The sequence below is a fragment of the Euprymna scolopes genome, chromosome 18 (genome assembly GCF_053919585.1).
Source record: "Euprymna scolopes isolate OS-2025 chromosome 18, ASM5391958v1, whole genome shotgun sequence".
Classification (NCBI taxonomy): Eukaryota; Metazoa; Mollusca; class Cephalopoda; order Sepiida; family Sepiolidae; genus Euprymna; species Euprymna scolopes.
The window spans coordinates 101,467,315-101,487,155 of record NC_136499.1 but is presented as its reverse complement, the minus strand read 5'-3'; the positions used below and the strand labels follow the sequence as shown (position 1 = coordinate 101,487,155).

Genomic DNA, 19,841 nt, shown 5'->3' with positions numbered 1-19,841 from the left:
TTCGTTTCGTTTTCGTACAAAAAAATGAAAATAAATTAGTAACTATTTTAAACAAGACGAAACGAAACGAATCTAACCCTGTAAAATTTCTTTATAGGTAGGTAAACTTTGAGGCGTTATTGTGAAATGGCAGGCCAAATTAATTCACAAACAGAAAATAATTCCCCCCATTAGGATGCAAATTATTTATAACACGGTAAATGTCTGTCTACCTGCCTATCTCTGGCTGCCCTACTGTCGCTTTAAATTAGGGAAAAAAATTTTAGTCGACTTCACTGAAGTGGGGTCCAAAAAGCACGAACGCATGTCTTCAACTCTTAGTGAGCAAGTTTCACTTTCATACTTCATCATATTGTACACATATGCCTGATAGGTCGACAATGGTAAACCTCTGCTAGTTAGTAATGACAGAAGTTCCCTAAGCTTACTCCATCCACTGCTATTTATTGCTATCACACTTGCACCTACAATGGTAACACCAAGATAACAAAACTTCTGAAACAACTTCAATAACTTTGACATCCAAATATACATTCTCCACATTTGAGATCTCATCCTTTTCATTTTTTTTTACACTTCTTGCGCACAAACAACTACAAGATAAGTCTCTATTTGTGGTTGACAAAGTGTCAGCATTATTTCTAATGATAGTTGGTGATATCACTTACCATAGTGCTCACCCCAAAAAGGTGTGGTTTATATAGTCATCCACAGACAGGCTGTTTTGCATCAAGCCAGGAACTTACTACAGTCTAGTTAACAATGATTCTAACCACTTAGCCATTCAGCAGGCACCAATACATATAAAGAGATGAAAAGGAACAAAATAAATTATATGTTCATCAACATTTCGTCTTTATTTTAAAACTTTCTCGGAATTAATAATTTGATTTTTTCTTCCTTAAATTATTCATTCCGGAGAAGTCTTGAGATAAAGATGAAACGTTGCTGGACATATAATTTAGTTTGTTCCTTTTTCATCTTTCCATCACGTCGAAATATTATTTCCATAATTCGTCCTCACGCGAAAGAGCAGGACACAAAATGTTTTAAATAATAATAATAATAATAATAGAATAACAATAACAAAGACTTTCACTGGCGAGGACTACTATTGATCGTAACCAGTTATACAGTCCTTTGGAAATTTTCATCTCTATTTTTCTCGTCATGTACTGAATATTTGTTAATGAAACCTATATGAAATATATTCCTTATTAAATTTTAAAGATTTTCTATTCTGAAAGAAGTTTTTAAAAATTTAATCTAAAAAAGTTATTTTAAAGTTTTTGTTTAAAAAAATTCAGATTTTCTCATTATTCAGACCTGTATTACAAAGAGGGGGTTGCAAAAAATGAATTGTGGTGTGAGGAGAAATACAAACTGAAACAGAGAGAATATTCAGACCTGTAATAATACAAAGAGGGGGTTGCAAAAATGAGTTGTGGTGTGAGGAGAAATACAAACTGAAACAGAGAGAATATTCAGACCTGTAATAATACAAAGTGAGGGTTGCAAAAATGAGTTGTGGTGTGAGGAGAAATACAAACTGAAATAGAGAGAAGGAGAGTTTTAAAATATAATCTTAAAAAGATAAAATACAAGTTAGAAAAGCATTTCATTGAAGGCATGAAAATTGTTAAACAAAATGTTTTTACTATTGGCTTTAAAAATAAAGACACAAGATTCAATTTGAAATTTATTTATCTTCAAAGTGCACTTTTATAAATTTTACAAAGTAAGGTATAAAAATTTAATTCAAATTGAATCAAAAAATTACCTTGGATTTATTTTATGTAATGTACATTTTGTTGCAATTTAAAAACATTATCCTTCATCTAGCAATTAATGATATAGATATAAAATTTTCAATGATTTTTTTTTAAAAGTGCAACAAAATGTACATTACATAAAATAAATCCAAGGTAATTTTGTTGATTCCATTTAAATTAAATTTTTATACCTTACTTTGTAAAATTTATAAAAGTGCACTTTGAAGATAAATAAATTTCAAATTGAATCTTGTACCTTTATTTTTAAAGCCTATAGTAAAAACATTTTGTTTAACAAGTTTCATGCCTTGGATGAAATGCTTTTCTAACTTGTAATATATTAAAATCAAGATGTAATGATACTAAAACTTGTGTCTGGAATCCTTATTCAAATTTTGATCAAAATCCAGTACAGTTTATGACAATTTTACACATCATATTCATTTGTGTATATTACTAAACGGGCGATAAAACTAAAAGATTGTTGGACCTTCATTATTGAAACTTGGTGGACAAGGTAATGTAGACAGAAGTTCATTTGTACCAAATATCCTCTCTCGACCTATTAGAAATTTGGTTGCATTTCTTGCTTACCCAATACAAGTATCACAAAAAAGTGGGTTGCACGCAACTGCATTTTCTACAAACGGGAAAGATCTAATCTACCCCCCTGGATTAAGTAAAGGTTTCCGTTAGAAATTTCGTGCAGATTACTGGGTTCGATAGAAAGATTCCCAAGTTCAACAAGATACACCTGGAGAATGTCGGAGGTTACATCGACCTAAACGAAATGTTGTGAAATTGACACTCAAGATGAGAGCAGTAGTCCGAAGAATCCAAATAATACGAATAACTAAATGTCATCTCAAAAATTCAGAAACATAAAATGATATAAATCGTCATTAATGTAGTTTCCATCTTAAAATATGTATGGAATTGTGTTTAAATGTATACGAGAAAAGAGAAAACGAAAAACATCACCAATCTGAGATTACTTCACTCAATCACTTCTCACTTTTTGATCCCTTTCATTGCTTTTCTTTGTAGGGGAACCTGGGTCAAAACGAGATACTTAAGATAGCATTGACATATAAACCATATTCTGTGTACTGAACATTCAAAGTATTGGAAAACAATGCCACAACAAAAAAAAGATGATAAATTATTTTCGAAAGAAATACAGATGATTTATTCAGCTAACTGTATTGTCCCGTTTTGGCCCATGTTTGGGGCAAAACGAGACGGATCTTGGTCTGAATAAGTCAGTCTTCACAAAGCTCACAAATGAAGATTAGGGTCTTGTTGCATTCGTCTAGACCTGCACAGTCGTAGTGTGCCCATTTCCTACAGTCCCCTTGACAGGCTACCCAGCTTTCTGCACTCTCAGAGTGCAGTTCGTCACAGATCAAAATAGATAAATTTTGAATACTTACCCCTTTTTGATGTACGGGGCTGGATAAAACAATGGTAGATGTTGGCGGGAAGGCGTTACCATGTGATCTCTTCATCAGACTCCTCGCAAAAGAGCTCTCTCTCTCTCTCTCTCTCTCTCTCTCTCTCTCTCTCTCTCTCTCTCTCTCTCTCTCTCTCTGTTTCAGTTATCTGTGGTGTCTCGTTTTACCCCGCTATCTCATTTTGCCCCAGGTTCCCCTACTTTTTTATACTTTTAACTATTATTTTCTTTTGAATTGCTTTTTCCAATATTAAAGTGATATTTACTCGTGCACTCCCCAAAAATATTTTGAATATCTGCTGAATGAATGGTGTCTTTATCTCCAACTTCATGAAAATTTTTTGGACAGCAATAATAAAGTTTATGGTTCGAAGTCTATATTAAATGAAAGAAACAGATAAGAAATGTCAACACAAATAACACAAAATAGGTGCTTTTATTTATAAATTTTTACAGCGGCCATTTTAAGTGTGTAACAAGACTAACTGTGCACACACGGCATTGCTAAGTAAAAACCATATAGTCATGTGAAGGGTTTAGTCACATACTATTTAAAATGCACCAAATATCTTAAGTTGTTACGATTTTCCTGAAAATTGACCATATTTTGGAATTTTAGAAGCATAAAACCGTCATCTTCATCTATGAAATTCAAACAGGGAAATAAAATCTCATAGCATAGGTTAAATGAAAACTTGCTTGTTTTTAAAGGCAGCTGATGTTGGTTAAACTAATAATTAAAAATAAATTAAATAAACGCAATTAAATTAAAAATAAATTACATAAATCAACGTTATATATTTCTAAACCAATTCTATTAGAAATTTCCATTAAAAAATTAGAGCTAATTATTAAAACAGATGTTCTTTAATGTAATATGTAAATGAGATAACCTCTTGAATGTTGATCCCTTTTGAATAAATAGTATATATAGAAATGATGCAGAAATAAAAGTATATGAAAGCTCGTCTTCAGTATTAAAATCTATTTGTGAAACAGTGTACCTTTTGTATATATATATATATATATATATATATATATATATATATATATATATATATATATACTAGCAGTTCCACCCGGCTTTGCTTGGACCCTATGAACTGTTCATAAGGTTATGTGCATATGTATATATTAAAAAGTGTTAATATGTAAAGTAATGCCTTTCTGTATAATAGTCTTCCTTAACTACCATAGAGAAAAGACAGACAGACATTTTCACTTTTATAGATAGATTGATAGATAGATAGATAGATAAATTGGATGCAATATATAGTAATGATTTAAAAAGTATATATTAAAAAAAAAAAAGACTCATGCCCACCACCGAGAATCGAAACCAAAACATTCAGCTCAGTATATATTGTGCCTCTGACGTCAATGACTGGGCTATGAAAATATGTCTACTGCGAGGCTAAAAATTAAAACATGAACCAATAGCTACTACGTTATGCATTTGTAATGTCGGCGTTCGACCTTCACCTGGCAAATTTCATTTTTTTTTTTAACTTTCACACTTTTACACCGATTTTTCCGGGCTAAAACCCAAATATAAAGTTTTGCATGGATTCAAATACCTTATATATGAAGTTTCATGTCTGTAGACCAAAAACTCTATGGGGAGTTTGGTAGGCAAAATTTGTTAAACAAAAATATGTACGTATACATAAATATATATGGAAACAATTTTGTGTTTACTGTAAGCTTTTATGCAAATATTATGCAAGTATAAACCATGTAGAATATCTGCATGAATATAATTACACGTAATAGTTAACTAAAGATGATCATCCCATAAGAGAACCGAAGCAACTAATGGGGAATTAATTAAAATGAATATTTAAAAGAATATGCAAATTAGCTAGATCTTTTGCTAGTGAATGCAATTCCACAACCCATATATAAGAAAATTGTATTTTCTTTTTAAATAAATAGAAAAGAGGGTTTTTAATATGAATATCAATACACACAAAGGAGAAACGAATTTATAGGAGTATAGATAGATATAGAAGAAGATAGATAGATTAATTAAATTATGAACAAACAAACAAACAGAATGATTACGACTTTATTATAAGAGATGGCTGAATGTACAGAAGTAGGAACAACTAAAACCTAGTTTTTGTCTAAAGTTTGACATCATTTTTATTTCTTTGGGAGGGGGGGGGCTTTGTCTTATTTTTTTATGGAAATCACTACAAACAAATTAGAATCATCTCAGTCGTCACAATATCTACACTAGTGGCTGTCCCACTTAAAATATCACCAGATTTGTTCTTCAAACCAAAAGGCCAAGGAAAACTAATAAATCCCCAGTTATTTGCCTCTTCATGATGATAAAGATAAATACAAGGTCGGATTTTAATGATGCGAGAACCCAGCCCCCTCAAAAAGGACACTCTGAATGGAGAGAAGAAAAAAATTCCTACATCTACAAGGATTTCTCCTTCACTGATCACAGATAGAAAAGATGAAAATGAAGTGTCAGAACAGATACTACATTTTGCTCCTAGGAAGTTTATTTTGAGAATATACTTATAAATACCATACAAGTAAATACACATTTTATTTTGCTATCTAAATTATGTACATCTTTGCAGTGTGTTTGAGTATACCGTTTAAATTAGTTGAAAAAAAAGAGAGCCACTTTTTCTCTATTTTTGGTCCCCTAACAAAAGGAGGGTGGACCTGTAAATTCACCCATTCGTCCGTTCGTCCGTTCGCACTTTTCTCAATAACTATGACTTGGAATTTTTTGAAATTTTGCACAAATATTAACTATGATATGAGTAAAAAAGTAACAGAACGGATTTTCAGTTTGGTTGCCCCCCTAGGGGTGCCTTTCGGGTTAAAATGGCTAAAATTAACACTTTTGTGCTTATTAAAAAAATTGATGCCTTGAATTTTAATAAACTTTCTGAAACTGATTTCTACATAATTTTGTTTGTCTATACTTCATAATAACTCTTGGGTGTGTTCTAGGGGTTCTTTTAGGGCTAATAAAAACACTCCATTTTTGGGACTATTTTACCATATTTGTTCAAAATTTTCTGTGTATGTCTATTTAGCAGTTTTGCATGGTGCTGAACTCAAATTTAAATATGTTAAGGCCTTGGGAACTTTGGGGGCTAAATGGGGGGGAGCAAATGATGGACTTAGTCATTTCTTTTTTTGCATGGTGCAGAACTCAAATTTACATATGTTACAGCGTAAAACTGCACCGTTTGTTCATTTTCACCAGGATTTAACGTCTCCTCGAGACTTTTAGGGCTAAAATAGGGGGTTGGTAAATGCTGAACTTAGTAATTTTTTAATGCCTTGTTCACTGTGCACTCACGGGGGACCATGCATACTTCACTTGTTTTTATGATAATCATTCCAGACAGTGAAGCCACTTTATGTAAGGAACTAAGAAAAAATTACTTCAAGGTCAAAAACTAGCCAATGTTAAGTATTAGATAGATTGCAGACCAGAAAACAGCAATTCTTTCCCCTTTGTCAGAAACATCGCTCATGGAATATGAGGACTAGAGAACAAAATAAGAGAAATGACAGTTACTAACATAATGGTAAGAATGTTTACTAACACATCATTAACTAGTTTTTGATCTTGGAGTAGTTTTTTTTTTCTTAGCTTCTGACATCAAGTGGCTTCACGCTTTGTCTGGAGCGATTTCCTTTAAAAAGGACTGAAATTGATGGCTGTCAAAAAACATCGGCCTCAGACCAATGGAAAGAAGAAGAAGGAGAAGAAGAAAAAGTAGTAGTAGTAGTAGTAGTAGTAGTAGTAGGAGGAGGAGGAGGAGGAGGAGGAGGAGCATTATACTATATGCTTACTTTTATAAACAATTTGCTAAATAAAAGACAAGACATTCTACAAAACTGTTTTCACTGAAACAGGTATATGCTATCCTATTTTAAACCTAGCTAAACTCTATTGAAATTGGTTAAAATTAAAGTTAATATGTTTATGTATAGGGTTAGTAAAAAATGGAGTAAATCTTACTAGTGATTCAAATTTTTGAATTTCCATCTTATCTTTTTATTTTGTCTCTTTGATCTTTATGGCTATTATTTTAAGTATATTTATTTGTCTCTGAAGAGCTGCGTGAGGGCATAATGGACTATATTTTACGTGATCATGGTGAAACATGTATAAAACAGTTATAGAAAAAAAGATATTACAATTACATAACAATTAAAAATATAAAAATTTAAAAAGTATAAAATAAATGTTATAAAATATATGTTATTCAGTGAGTTTCTAACAGTATTTTGTTTTATTTTTAAGTAATTTTCAAAGCTTTTAATATTTAGGTATAAATTTCTTGTTGTCACTTAATGCTCGACACTATATGTTTTTCAAGGGGAATAACCGTTTTAAAGTGATTAAAATCACTAAATACTTTTAGGTAGAAGAGTAACTTATCTTGGTTTTGCTAATATTTATTTGTTGATTTTTTTTTAGCACTTTATCAATTTTGCGTAGATTGTAAAACATACCCTGAAGCTCACTTAACAGGAAAATATTTTAAATTTTCTGTTCAGATATTTGAACCATTTAATGTATCACGCAGAAGTTTGTCACGAAGTTATTTATTAGCGTATGAAGTGAGAACTGGGCTTTATATTTTTTATCTGCTTTTTTAACATGATATATGGATTACCATTTTGCCTGGCGATTCCACACTTTCGTATAAAAATGTACATTCAGATGAACATTTATTGATCGAAATATGCACCATCACAATCAACACATTTTTGCCAACACAAAACAAGTGTATTTATGCCAGTAAAATATAAATATCTTGCGTTCTGGTGGCGATGAAGTCACTCAGGGCGTTTTTTATATCGCTTAGGTTTTTGAAGCATTTCTCATGCAGAAAGTTGTCAAGATGCTTGAAAAAGTGGTAGTCAGTAGGGGTGAGGTCTGGAGAGTATAGCAGATGAGGCAGAATTTTGTAGCCCAATTCATCCAATTTTTGCAGGACTGGTTTAGCAATGCGCAGTCAGACATTGTCGTGGAGGAGAATTGGGCCTTTTCTATTGACTAATGCTGGGTGTTGTTGTCGAAGTTTCTGATTCATTTCATCTATTTGTTGACAGTACTTCTTCACCTGCATTCAAAAAACTGTAATGGATGAGAACGGTCGACCACCAAACAGTCAGCATGACCTTCTTTTGGTGCAACTTTGGCTTCAAGAAGTGTCGTGGAGCTTCGTCAGTGTCCAACCACTGAGCTGAGTATCGCTGGTTGTTGGAAAGAACTCACTTTTCATCACAAGGCACAATCTGGTCGAGAAACGGGTCATTCTTGTTGCATAAAACAAGGGTAGATGATACTTTATAACAACGTTCCTTTTGGTTGTCATTCAGTTCGTGAGGCACTCATTTATCAAGTTTTTTGTCTTTCCAGTCTCTCTCAAGTGGTTGGAAATCGTCATAGATATTACATTTAATTCAGAAACAAGTTCTTGAACAATTGTGTGTGGATTGGCTTCCACTAAGGCTCTTAATTGATCGTTGTCAACATCCAATGGCCGACCACTAGGCTCATTATTTTCAAAACTCTCAGCGCGGCCACAAAATTTCTAACACCACGATTGTGCTGTGCATTCAATGGTGGTTCCTGGGCCAAACGCTTCATTGATACCACGAGTTGTTTCAGCAGCTTTTCGGCCTAGTTTGAATTGAAATTAAAAAATTGTTTGAATTTCTTTTTTCCCATCTTGTATTCAACATTCTGAAAAGAAGACCTAATTGTTTTAAACCGATTGTAATTTAAACATTTTAAAGAGCGAAAAACGCTCTTTAAAATGATATATAAAGTAAGGGTGTTATAACGAAAACTTATTTGAAAATTTAAAATTCTGCAAGAACTTTCTTCTCAACCGAATAAGTTAACTAATGTTTTGGGCCTTATTAATGATTAATGAAACTTCACGGAAAAAGCGCAGCAACATATTGAATATATTGAAAGTTTTCAGAAAATGTGGCAAAGAAGACTTAAAGATGACCACTTATGATATGTTTCTTACACTGTTACCACAACTGAGAATGTTGTTGACGCCATTTTCAAATACATGCATGGGAAATACAGTGTGGACAGTCTCAAGATCCTTCCTTTGAAAAATGATTGTAGGACCCGTTTGTTTGGATAAACAGCGACATCGGAAGAGGCAGCTGCGTCTAGTTGAGCACACTTCTTCTCCCAATGTGTGGTGAATATGTGGAACCAGCTGCAGAGTCATTCAATACCTTCATAGCCAGAGTAGGCAAATATTGGAGGAATCACCCGCTTGGTTTTGGCTATAAATCTAGAAATGATATGTATTGAGAGACTGTAATCTTGGGTGTATAGTCCTGTGTTCTTTCTCATCATATATTATATCATATTATATTACATTATATTGAATTATTTTACATTATATTATATTGTATTGTATTATATTATATTGTATTATATTATATTGTATTATATTATATTGTATTGTATTATATTGTATTATATTATATTGTATTATATTATATTATATTGTATTGTATTATATTATATTGTATTGTATTATATTGTATTATATTATATTATATTGTATTGTATTATATTATATTGTATTGTATTATATTATATTGTATTATATTATATTGTATTATATTATATTATATTGTATTGTATTATATTATATTGTATTGTATTATATTGTATTATATTTTATTGTATTATATTATATTATATTGTATTGTATTATATTATATTGTATTGTATTATATTATATTGTATTGTATTATATTATATTGTATTATATTGTATTATATTATATTATATTGTATTGTATTATATTATATTGTATTATATTATATTGTATTATATTTTATTGTATTATATTATATTATATTGTATTGTATTATATTATATTGTATTGTATTATATTATATTGTATTGTATTATATTATATTGTATTATATTATATTGTATTATATTATATTATATTGTATTGTATTATATTATATTGTATTGTATTATATTGTATTATATTTTATTGTATTATATTATATTATATTGTATTGTATTATATTATATTGTATTGTATTATATTATATTGTATTATATTGTATTATATTATATTATATTGTATTGTATTATATTATATTGTATTATATTATATTGTATTATATTTTATTGTATTATATTATATTATATTGTATTGTATTATATTATATTGTATTGTATTATATTATATTGTATTGTATTATATTATATTGTATTATATTATATTGTATTATATTTTATTGTATTATATTATATTATATTGTACTATATTATGTTGTATTATATTATATTTTATTGTATTATATTATATTGTATTATATTATGTTGTATTATATTATATTTTATTGTATTATATTATATTGTACTATATTATATTATAATATATTATATTGTATCATATTGTATTATATCATAATGTATTGTATTATATCATATTGTATTATATTTTATTGCAATGTATTATATTGTATTGTATTATATTATATTGTTTTGCATTGTAATATATTGTATTATATTATATTGCATTATATTATATTGCAGTGTATTATATTATATTGTATTGCATTATATTGTATTATATTATATTGTATTATATTGTATTGTATTATATTGTACTATGTTGTATTGTGTTGTATTGTATTGTATTATATTATATTGTATTATATTATATTATATTGTATTATACTGTATTGTATTAAATTATATTGTATTATGTTGTATTATATCGTATCGTACTGTATTGTATTTTATATAAACAGAATTAAAACTCAAGATTTTATCAGGTCTAACTTTTCTTATCTCAAAGCTTAAATAATTATTTGCCTGAAGTGAAATTTTAACTATTTAAGAAAAATCTTTGGATAAAAAATCCATGTAGTTTCTAAAGTCCTGAGTTAAACTTGTTATTTAAAGCTGAAGTTGAAATACTGAATTTTAGTTGCTCCTGTACATTTAAAACGATTTTTTATTGCTTGGGAGTCACAATTTTATGATCGTTAATGGTGTAGCTTGGGTAGAATTTGGATTATCTAAGGGGATGGCTTAACAAGAACTTGTTTACATTGGACTTGAAGGAATTTCAAGAAATTAAATTTGTGATCATTTTGGGTTAAGGACAATGAGGAATTTCCATGGCCTTCGGGCCAGGATCAAAGTGTAGTATCTGTTCTGGTGCTACACTTCACTTTTTCACTTCATTTTTTGGTCTCGGTTAATGGAGGAGAAATTATTCATGACTGATAGATTTTTTAATTTTTGTTATTAACCAAAGTGCCCGTTTTTTTTTTGGGGGGGGGGAGTCGGTTTCCCTCCCCCCACCCACATTAAAAAGCGACCTTCTTTCTAACTCTGCCCTCGTGGGGAGGAAAGTAAAAAAAAAAAGGGTATTCTATTATTATTACCTTTCACAGCTGTGTGTGAATTGGGATGTTCCACATTAACTCAATTAAAGACTCAGGACAGAAACAGGCCCAACACTGCACGTTATATGCGTGTAGCATTGTCTTCTTGTGTTCCCAATTGGAAACAACTGCTTATCAATAAACAAGCACATTCATCTCATTAAATTTATTTTTTTAACGTACTTTATATTTGTGTCGAAATTTCTTTTAGATTTGTTATTCTCAAAGTAATATTTTATTCATATAAAATAAAGCAATATGCAAAGCATAAAAAAACATGTACATAAATTGTCGATGCTGAATAAATTAACCCAGTTAACAGGGTTTATCTCATTATGCCTAAGTATTATGAGTCACGAATGTAAACTGTGTTTCTTGCTGTGCGTTGCAGCAAAAAAAGAAAAGGTTGAAAAACGCTGGGCAAATGTACAGTATATTGTCCCCGCTTATCAAATCGCATCTATCGAGTTCAAATTCAATCACATCTATTGCGACTAAATTTTTGTACTCTCTTTTTTATCCTAAACAAGGCATATTGCCACTTGGAATATAAGGGTCAACTGTTTGGGATCGTGTCTAACAAGGGACTGTGGAGAGTTGAGCAGAAAGATATCTGTTCACATTACATTTAAACTTCTAAAGCTTAGTACAGTCAGAGAAGCAAGAAACACAGAGAAAATTCCAAACTCTGGCAGTCCGAGGAAAAATAACTGTTAGAGTAGAACGCTTTCTAAAATCTAGGAACCACAACAGTGAAGGGGTGGAATTTTGCTGCTTAGATTAGTCGGGAGTATGTACATTCACAGGGCATAAGTGCTATCAGTTCATTATATTGCATTCCATTAAAGTACTTATAGAACAGACACAAGAGTACAACATTGCAGTTATGTGACAGAGGTTGAAGCTTGGTCAATAGTGCGGGACCTATTAGATTGGAGACTCGTTTTTGGACATTGTCTAAGCAATAGAGGCATGGGCAAATTATGGCTTTGTAAAGATATATGGTGCGAATAATTTTCCAGCATGGTAAAGGGAGATCAACTTCTTTGCAGCAGCCTTGGCAATATCCCCAATGTATTTGTTCCAATTTATTTACACAATAATACGCAATAATCTACAATGGTGGTGATTGTATTGAAAAAATTAGCAGAGTGGCCTAGACAAAACCGGCTGTATGTGCAAAGGCAACAACACCTCCCTGAAAGATACTAACGTCCATAAAATAGAAGTTATCCTTTATATGAGGTCGATATTCTTAATGAGTATTCACCTCCTCTTATAAGGTCAGATGTGGTTTTGAAAAGCCAACACACTGGCTTAACAAAAAACAATGCCCGTGTATTCATGGTTTTCTGGAACTAGTTTCTCAAGATTTCACTAAATAAAATCTTTCAGAATTCCCCACATTGCAACAACTGCCTATCACCCTTCTACTAACGGAATGGTAGAACACTTCCATCGTCAACTCAAAGCTGCCCTGTCAGCCCAGCATGAACTGCATCGCTGGAGTAAACATTAACCACTTGTTCTTCTAGGACTCTGATCTATTATTAAAGAAAACCTGAACACTACACCAGCAGATGTTTTTTGGGACCACTCTTCACCTTCCCAGTGAATTTTTTACAGTTGACTGATTCATACCTGCAACTCGCCATAGTTATGCAGCCTGTCTGAAACTCACAATGTCATGAGTGATTTATACTCCACCATGCTCTGTTATTTCCAAACAGTACTACTCACCTGATCTTCACTCCTGTATGTTTTTGTTCATGTAAACTCAATACACAGACCACTATGGCTGCTTTATGGTGGACCATATCTAGTGTTGGAATGCTCTAACAATACTTTGTTATCAACCACAATAGCAAACGTGACTCAATCACAAAAGATCATGTCAAACCAGCCTTCTTGGAAAGATCATTTGATTTAGCATTTCCTGCAATGTTTTTCTAATTCAGAACCCATCACCACACCTAACCTGGATCCAGTCATTACACCTACTTTTTGCCCACCTCATGATGATCAGAACCTGTACCACAAGCTCCTTCTGTCCAACCCACTATTCACATGATTCACAGTTTTCTTGTAAAAATATGCAGACTTTGACATTTTCTAAACTTTTTTTGTACACACATATGCTACAGCACATCTACATCTGCATGTTCATTTCATTCATCTTTTTCTGTAGCCTACGGCTATCTGGAGGAGAATATTGTGGAGACACATTAGTCTGTAGTTTCGCGCATAGCGAACACATGGACACATGGACACAATGCTTCGATTTAGACACATGTGCGGTTATCGCTCTCATTTCCAGCAGTTGCATGTTTCAGTCGATAGGTGGTGATATCAACTTCCTTGTCCGTCTCTCTCTCTCTCGCTCTCTCTCTCTGGCATCAGATAAGAACGGAAAGGCACTAATGCACTCTGAGTTTGGTTACACACACAAGTCGACCTAATTATAGAACAACTTCTGCATATCAAACAGCTTTATAGAGATAAACTAAAATTTTCCAAATGTCATGAACAACGAACTGTACAGTCACTGAATTAACTCTGTAATGACATTAAACAAAATGTTCTCACGCAATCACAGAGCTCAATAATGCACATGTATGCACACACACACACACACACACACACACACACACACACACTCACTCACTCCTTCATATGCCCTTGTGCATTTTTCACAAAAATGCTATTGTCTGTATAAAAAAATGTATAAATATTCTTTACTTGTTTTAAATAAAGTCTACGGTTGTAAATAAATAAACCCAATTTTCATTAATTGATGTCGTCAAACGTGCAATACATACTGCAACAGATGGGCGCCATCTTGAAATAAATTCTTAAAGTGTTTGAAAATTAATTCTGTTAAAAAGTGAAATCTAAACAACCAATTAAATTGATCAAATTGATGGAAGCAAAGAAAACCGAAACTCAAGGGAGCATTAATTATTTCCATATGGAATGAGTAATAAATGACTGTTAAAATACAACGAAATGATAAAATGATGTGTACAAGAAATAAATCCTATGAAATATTTAGCAACGGTGTAAACCGAGATAAGAGGACGACATAACAATGAGTGAGGAAGTATACCAACTTTTAAGTATTACTTCTTAGGGAGAGTGATTATCCTCGGAATTATTGTAGGATTTCAGAATAGTGAATTAAATCGATTGATAACCAGAAAACATTCTAACATTAGAAATGGCTGAAAAATCGACCCCCTCTGACGAAACCTGGCCCCATGGATCCCCAAATAATGAATAATTATTTAATTTTAGATATTATTCATCCAGAGCAACGCCAATCAGGAATTAACCAACTTTGTGGTCGTTTGTTTTGTAGTTTTTAGCTTTTAGTTGGGCACAAACACACATACAAACACACACACACACACACACACACACGAACAACTCTCCTTCATAGAAAAGATTCTTCGGGGAATAAGCATTTTCTTTGCAAATTAGTACATAGCATTGAAAGTGGTTGAAGACCAAATGACTCACCCACCTGCTCTGGACAAGACCTGACCCAGTTGATCTTCAAAGGATGATTAATTTCTTCTAAATTTTAGATAGTATTCATTTGAGGAAACGCTGATCACTAATATTTTAACTTTGTGGCTGTTTGTCTTGTAGTTGTTTTTTTTTTACTTTTAACTGGACAAATGCGCACACACACATATACATATAGACAACTGTTCTTTACATAATTGACTTATAGCACAGACATTTACTATTTATATTCTGGAATATTTTACATGACAATTTACAATTAATTTGAACAAGACTATCATTTTCATGACAACGTTTCTGTTGACGTAACCAAGGATCTTCTTCAGATTAAAAATCTTGTTATTTTTTTTACAAAATGAAAACAACATAGAATTCTATGGAAAACGTCTTTTTTTTAATTTGCTTCTACTGATTAAACATTTGTTGATAAACCTTCGATCAGATTTGTCATCTGTAGTGTAGCTGAGTTTGTAGTACAAAACACTATGGGTGAAGCATACTCCATCATCATAAAAATTCTTGACCATCCACTGGCCCCAAAAACAAAGACCTACTAGAAAAATAAGTTTAAGAAATTATATAGCGTCCACCATATTCGCATGACTTTGAACCAACAGACTACCGTCTTTGAAAATTATTGCATTTGTGGAGATACCTATAGTATATAATCATAATTGGAACCGATATTAACATTCAAGTACTATCATTCTGTGATGTTAACCATACAGGAATATATATATATATATATATATATATATATATATATATATATATACAAACACACAAAAAAATTATTTAAAACTATAAACTGCATATTCTTGAGACGTACGAATGGTTTCATTATGATTGGTCAGCCCTTTTTGGCTGAATTATCCCAACATAAATCCTCAGCATCAGTCGAAACGGAAGAAATGCATCGAAATGAACGTTTGGTTAAATGGATGGATGATGATAGATCAAATGATAGATCAAATGCTGGAGAGCTATATGTTTTGGTTTCGAATCTAGCTGATGGCACCCAAGTCATTTTTATGTCTTTTACTTTTGAAATCACTACAATATATTGAGTACAATATGAGATATAATCATCGAGAATTGTCTCTATAATAATAAAGACTCAATCTGCATAGATTAAAATATCATATTTAAGTGCATTTTACAACTGGTTAATGCCGAGTGGCCAGCTAGTAGATTCTATTATATTTATTTACTAGCCTGGAAGCTCGGCATTGCCCGGGTGTTTGGAGGTATGTGTTGATCAAAAAAAAAAAAAAAAGTGGTAGTAGGCAGGCAGGCTCGAACCCGTACCACGGAGGAGAAAAAGAACATGGAAAATAAATGTGAGGTCTTTGCCGTTGCGTCCATCGCCAAACCGGAAGTGGCGAAGGTTTAAATTAAGGCTAGTCAATCTAAAAGAGAGGATGACTTTTGAAAATATCGGCAAAAAAGCGACCCCTCCCTGTAGAAAAGTGCTCAGTTGAGGGTGAAGGAATTAATGTTTTTAGCCAATTTTTTTATATTTGTCGTCCGAAAGGTCGAGCTTCAAATCGATACTGATCTTGTGAAAATCTGTCACTTCTGTCGAAAGTTTTAGGCAGATATACAAACATACATACATTTAAACAGACAGGTGAGATTTATATTATAGATGTCGCTCGTGGGCTGTTTCCCTTCATGATATACTTATGTAGCCTAGTACATCATCTCTCCATTTCACAATAATATTAATATTTTTACTACATGGTCACCTTAAATTTGTATATATTATGGAGCAAATATATGTTTGCATATTTGAGATATTTTTACACATAGGTTAGAGGAGGTTCTTTCGTGGAGTAGGTTGCACTGGTATGGTCACCTTCAGCACATGGATCATAGTGTGTGAAAAAATTAAGAGCATCATTATCCCTGGCTCTTATCCTCGAGGCCGCCCACACAAAAGATGGATTGATTGCGTCAATGAAGATTTGAAGAATACCGGTCTCAAACCTGAATGGATCAAGAGTGATGGCCAAAAAAAAGATAATCCTGTATTTTCTGATGAAGACTCTGTTGTTAATCGAAATATTGCATATTTGAGATATTTTTACACATAGGTTAGAGGAGGTTCTTTTGCGGAGTAGGTTGCACTGGTATGGTCACCTTCAGCACATGGATCATAGTGTGTGAAAAAATTAAGAGCATCATTATCCCTGGCTCTTATCCTCGAGGCCGCCCACACAAAAGATGGATTGATTGCGTCAATGAAGATTTGAAGAATACCGGTCTCAAACCTGAATGGATCAAGAGTGATGGCCAATGAACATCGGACTTGGTCAACATGGCAGAACTTCTCTGACACGAGGAAAAAAGGGAAGTAAAATCGACGAGTAAGCAAGCATATATATCTTTGCATATTTTGAAAACAAGAAAAGCTAAAAAACAAAAGAAAATTTTCTGTCTCTTCTCTCATATTACCCCCCCCCAAGATAATTTCTTTTTTCCAATTCTAATCACAAAAATTTTTCCATTTCAAATCTGAATGTATTGCCTTTTTACCTTTACATTTACCGGCTTTTTCTCTTCTTCTGATGAAAAGCATATAGCTTCGAAATGATATGGCCTAAAGAGGTTTCTCCATTATTTATCTTTCTATAATCCTTAATGACTTGATAATATGATAAAGTACCTATGTAACTTTACTCTTAATCTTCTTAACTTATTTTATTGTTGGCTCCTCTTAACCGGGTAGAGCCGTTTTTATTTAGATAGGTTTGACTTACAATTGAACATTTATTTTTCAGCTTAATTTTATTACTATATATATAGTCATCCACATACAGAACTGTTTCACTGTATCACAGCTCATCAGTGCGGCTAGACAGGCAACTACCTCAAGCCAGGATTGAAACCTGACCACCTGTACGATAGTCAAGGCTCCTAACCACTATGCTATCGGCGGCTGCTGATCGAGTCGGGAGTTTAACGATGTTTTGACATCGTCCAAAATACCTAAGCTCAATTTGTTTACACAAAGAGCATCGCTTATACACTAATGGTAATTCGTGTATCACTTCTCAATATGTTAAACTCAAGATAAGGAGCATTATAGTCGTCCACATACAGTACTGTTTCATTGTTTCACAGCTCATCAGTGTGGCTAGACAAGCAACTAACTCAAGCCAGGATAGAAACCTGATCGCCCAAACAATTAAGTAATATATATATATATATATATATATATATATATATATATATATATTACTTAACAAATACACACTCGACAGGTGTTTTCAGCTACGTAGAGCATTGAAACCTTACACTTCACTAACATCTGAAGGAAAACGTGCCAAGCATTACCACCACCATGGTTCATAAAAGAAAAAAAAGATAATCCTGTATTTCCTGATGAAGATTCTGTTATTAATCGAAATATTGAATTTAATTTTAATAAATAAATGTTTATTTAGTGACAAAAGATTTCTGCACTTGTTTGGTCAGTAAACGGTTATATTTTGAATTTATATATATATATATATATATATATATATATATATATATATATATATATACTAGCATGCATGCCCGGCGTTGTCCGGGTGTTTGGAGGTGTGTGTTGAAAAGAACGGGGAAAAAATCTGACGTCTTTGCTGGTGAAAAAAGCGACCTCTACCTGTAGAAAAGTGCCCAGTTACGGATGAAGAAATTAATGCTTTTAGCCAATTTTTCGGTATTTGTCGTCTGAAGGGTCGAGCTTCAAAGCGATACTGATCTTGTGAAAATTCGTCACCTCTCTCGAAAGTTTTAGGCAGACTTGCAAACATACATACATTTATATATTGGTAGCTCAAATTTTCGACCCAAACCGATTAAAAAGCTTGCCCTATCTCTGAATACCCTTTATGTAAAATTTCAAATGTTTAGACCAGAAGGTGTCTGAGTAATTTGGTAGAGACTGCAGAGGTCAAATTTTTTTTAACTTTGACCCCTATTATGACCCCTTAACATTTATTGTTTTGGGCTCAAATCAAGTTATTAAGTTAGATCCATGTTCAAGGAACCTATATCTAAAATTTCAAATGTTTACACCAAAAATTAGTGGAGGTGTTTGGTAGAGTTCTCAAAGATTCAAATCGTTGAACTTTGACCCCTTAACAGCCAAATTTCTGGCTGGAAACGGATTACAAAGATTTTCTTAAATCTCAGTACCCTGTATATCAAATTTCGAGTCTGTAGACTGAAAATTGAGTTATTGTGTGGGGAAATGTACACAGACAGATAGACATACAGACAGACACTTTTATATATATATATATATATATATATATATATATATATATATATATATATATATATAGGGTGTCTCAATACACTGTTCAAATTATCTTAATTTTTTTTTTTTTACTTGCTTCCCCACGAGGGCAGAGTTTGAGAATGTCGGTTAATGTAGGAAAAAGCCAGTCTCCCAAAAACAGGTACTCTGGATAGAAACAAAAATTTAAATTGTCTCGGTTATGAAGGATTTCTCTTCCACTGACCGAGGACAGAAAAGGTGAAGTGTAGCATCAGAACAGATGCTGCACTGTAATCTTGGCCCGAAGGCCAGATAGGAAAAATATACTATGTCACATTTCCAAGAGATGTTTACAAATAAAAAA

At 32.2% G+C, this 19,841-nt stretch overlaps 1 protein-coding gene across 1 annotated transcript in view; it reads right to left on the bottom strand.

Annotated features, from left to right (window-relative positions):
* Positions 1 to 3,334, bottom strand: part of LOC145297721 (glycosyltransferase family 92 protein C33H5.2-like) — a 78,576-nt gene extending 75,242 nt beyond the window's left edge. Inside the window, exon 1 of the mRNA XM_080143933.1 lies at positions 3,206 to 3,334. Within this exon, the coding sequence (XP_080000059.1) occupies positions 3,206 to 3,267 (62 nt within the window). The 5' untranslated portion in view covers positions 3,268 to 3,334. The remainder of the gene's footprint in view (positions 1 to 3,205) is intronic.
* Positions 3,335 to 19,841: the final 16,507 nt, after the last annotated feature.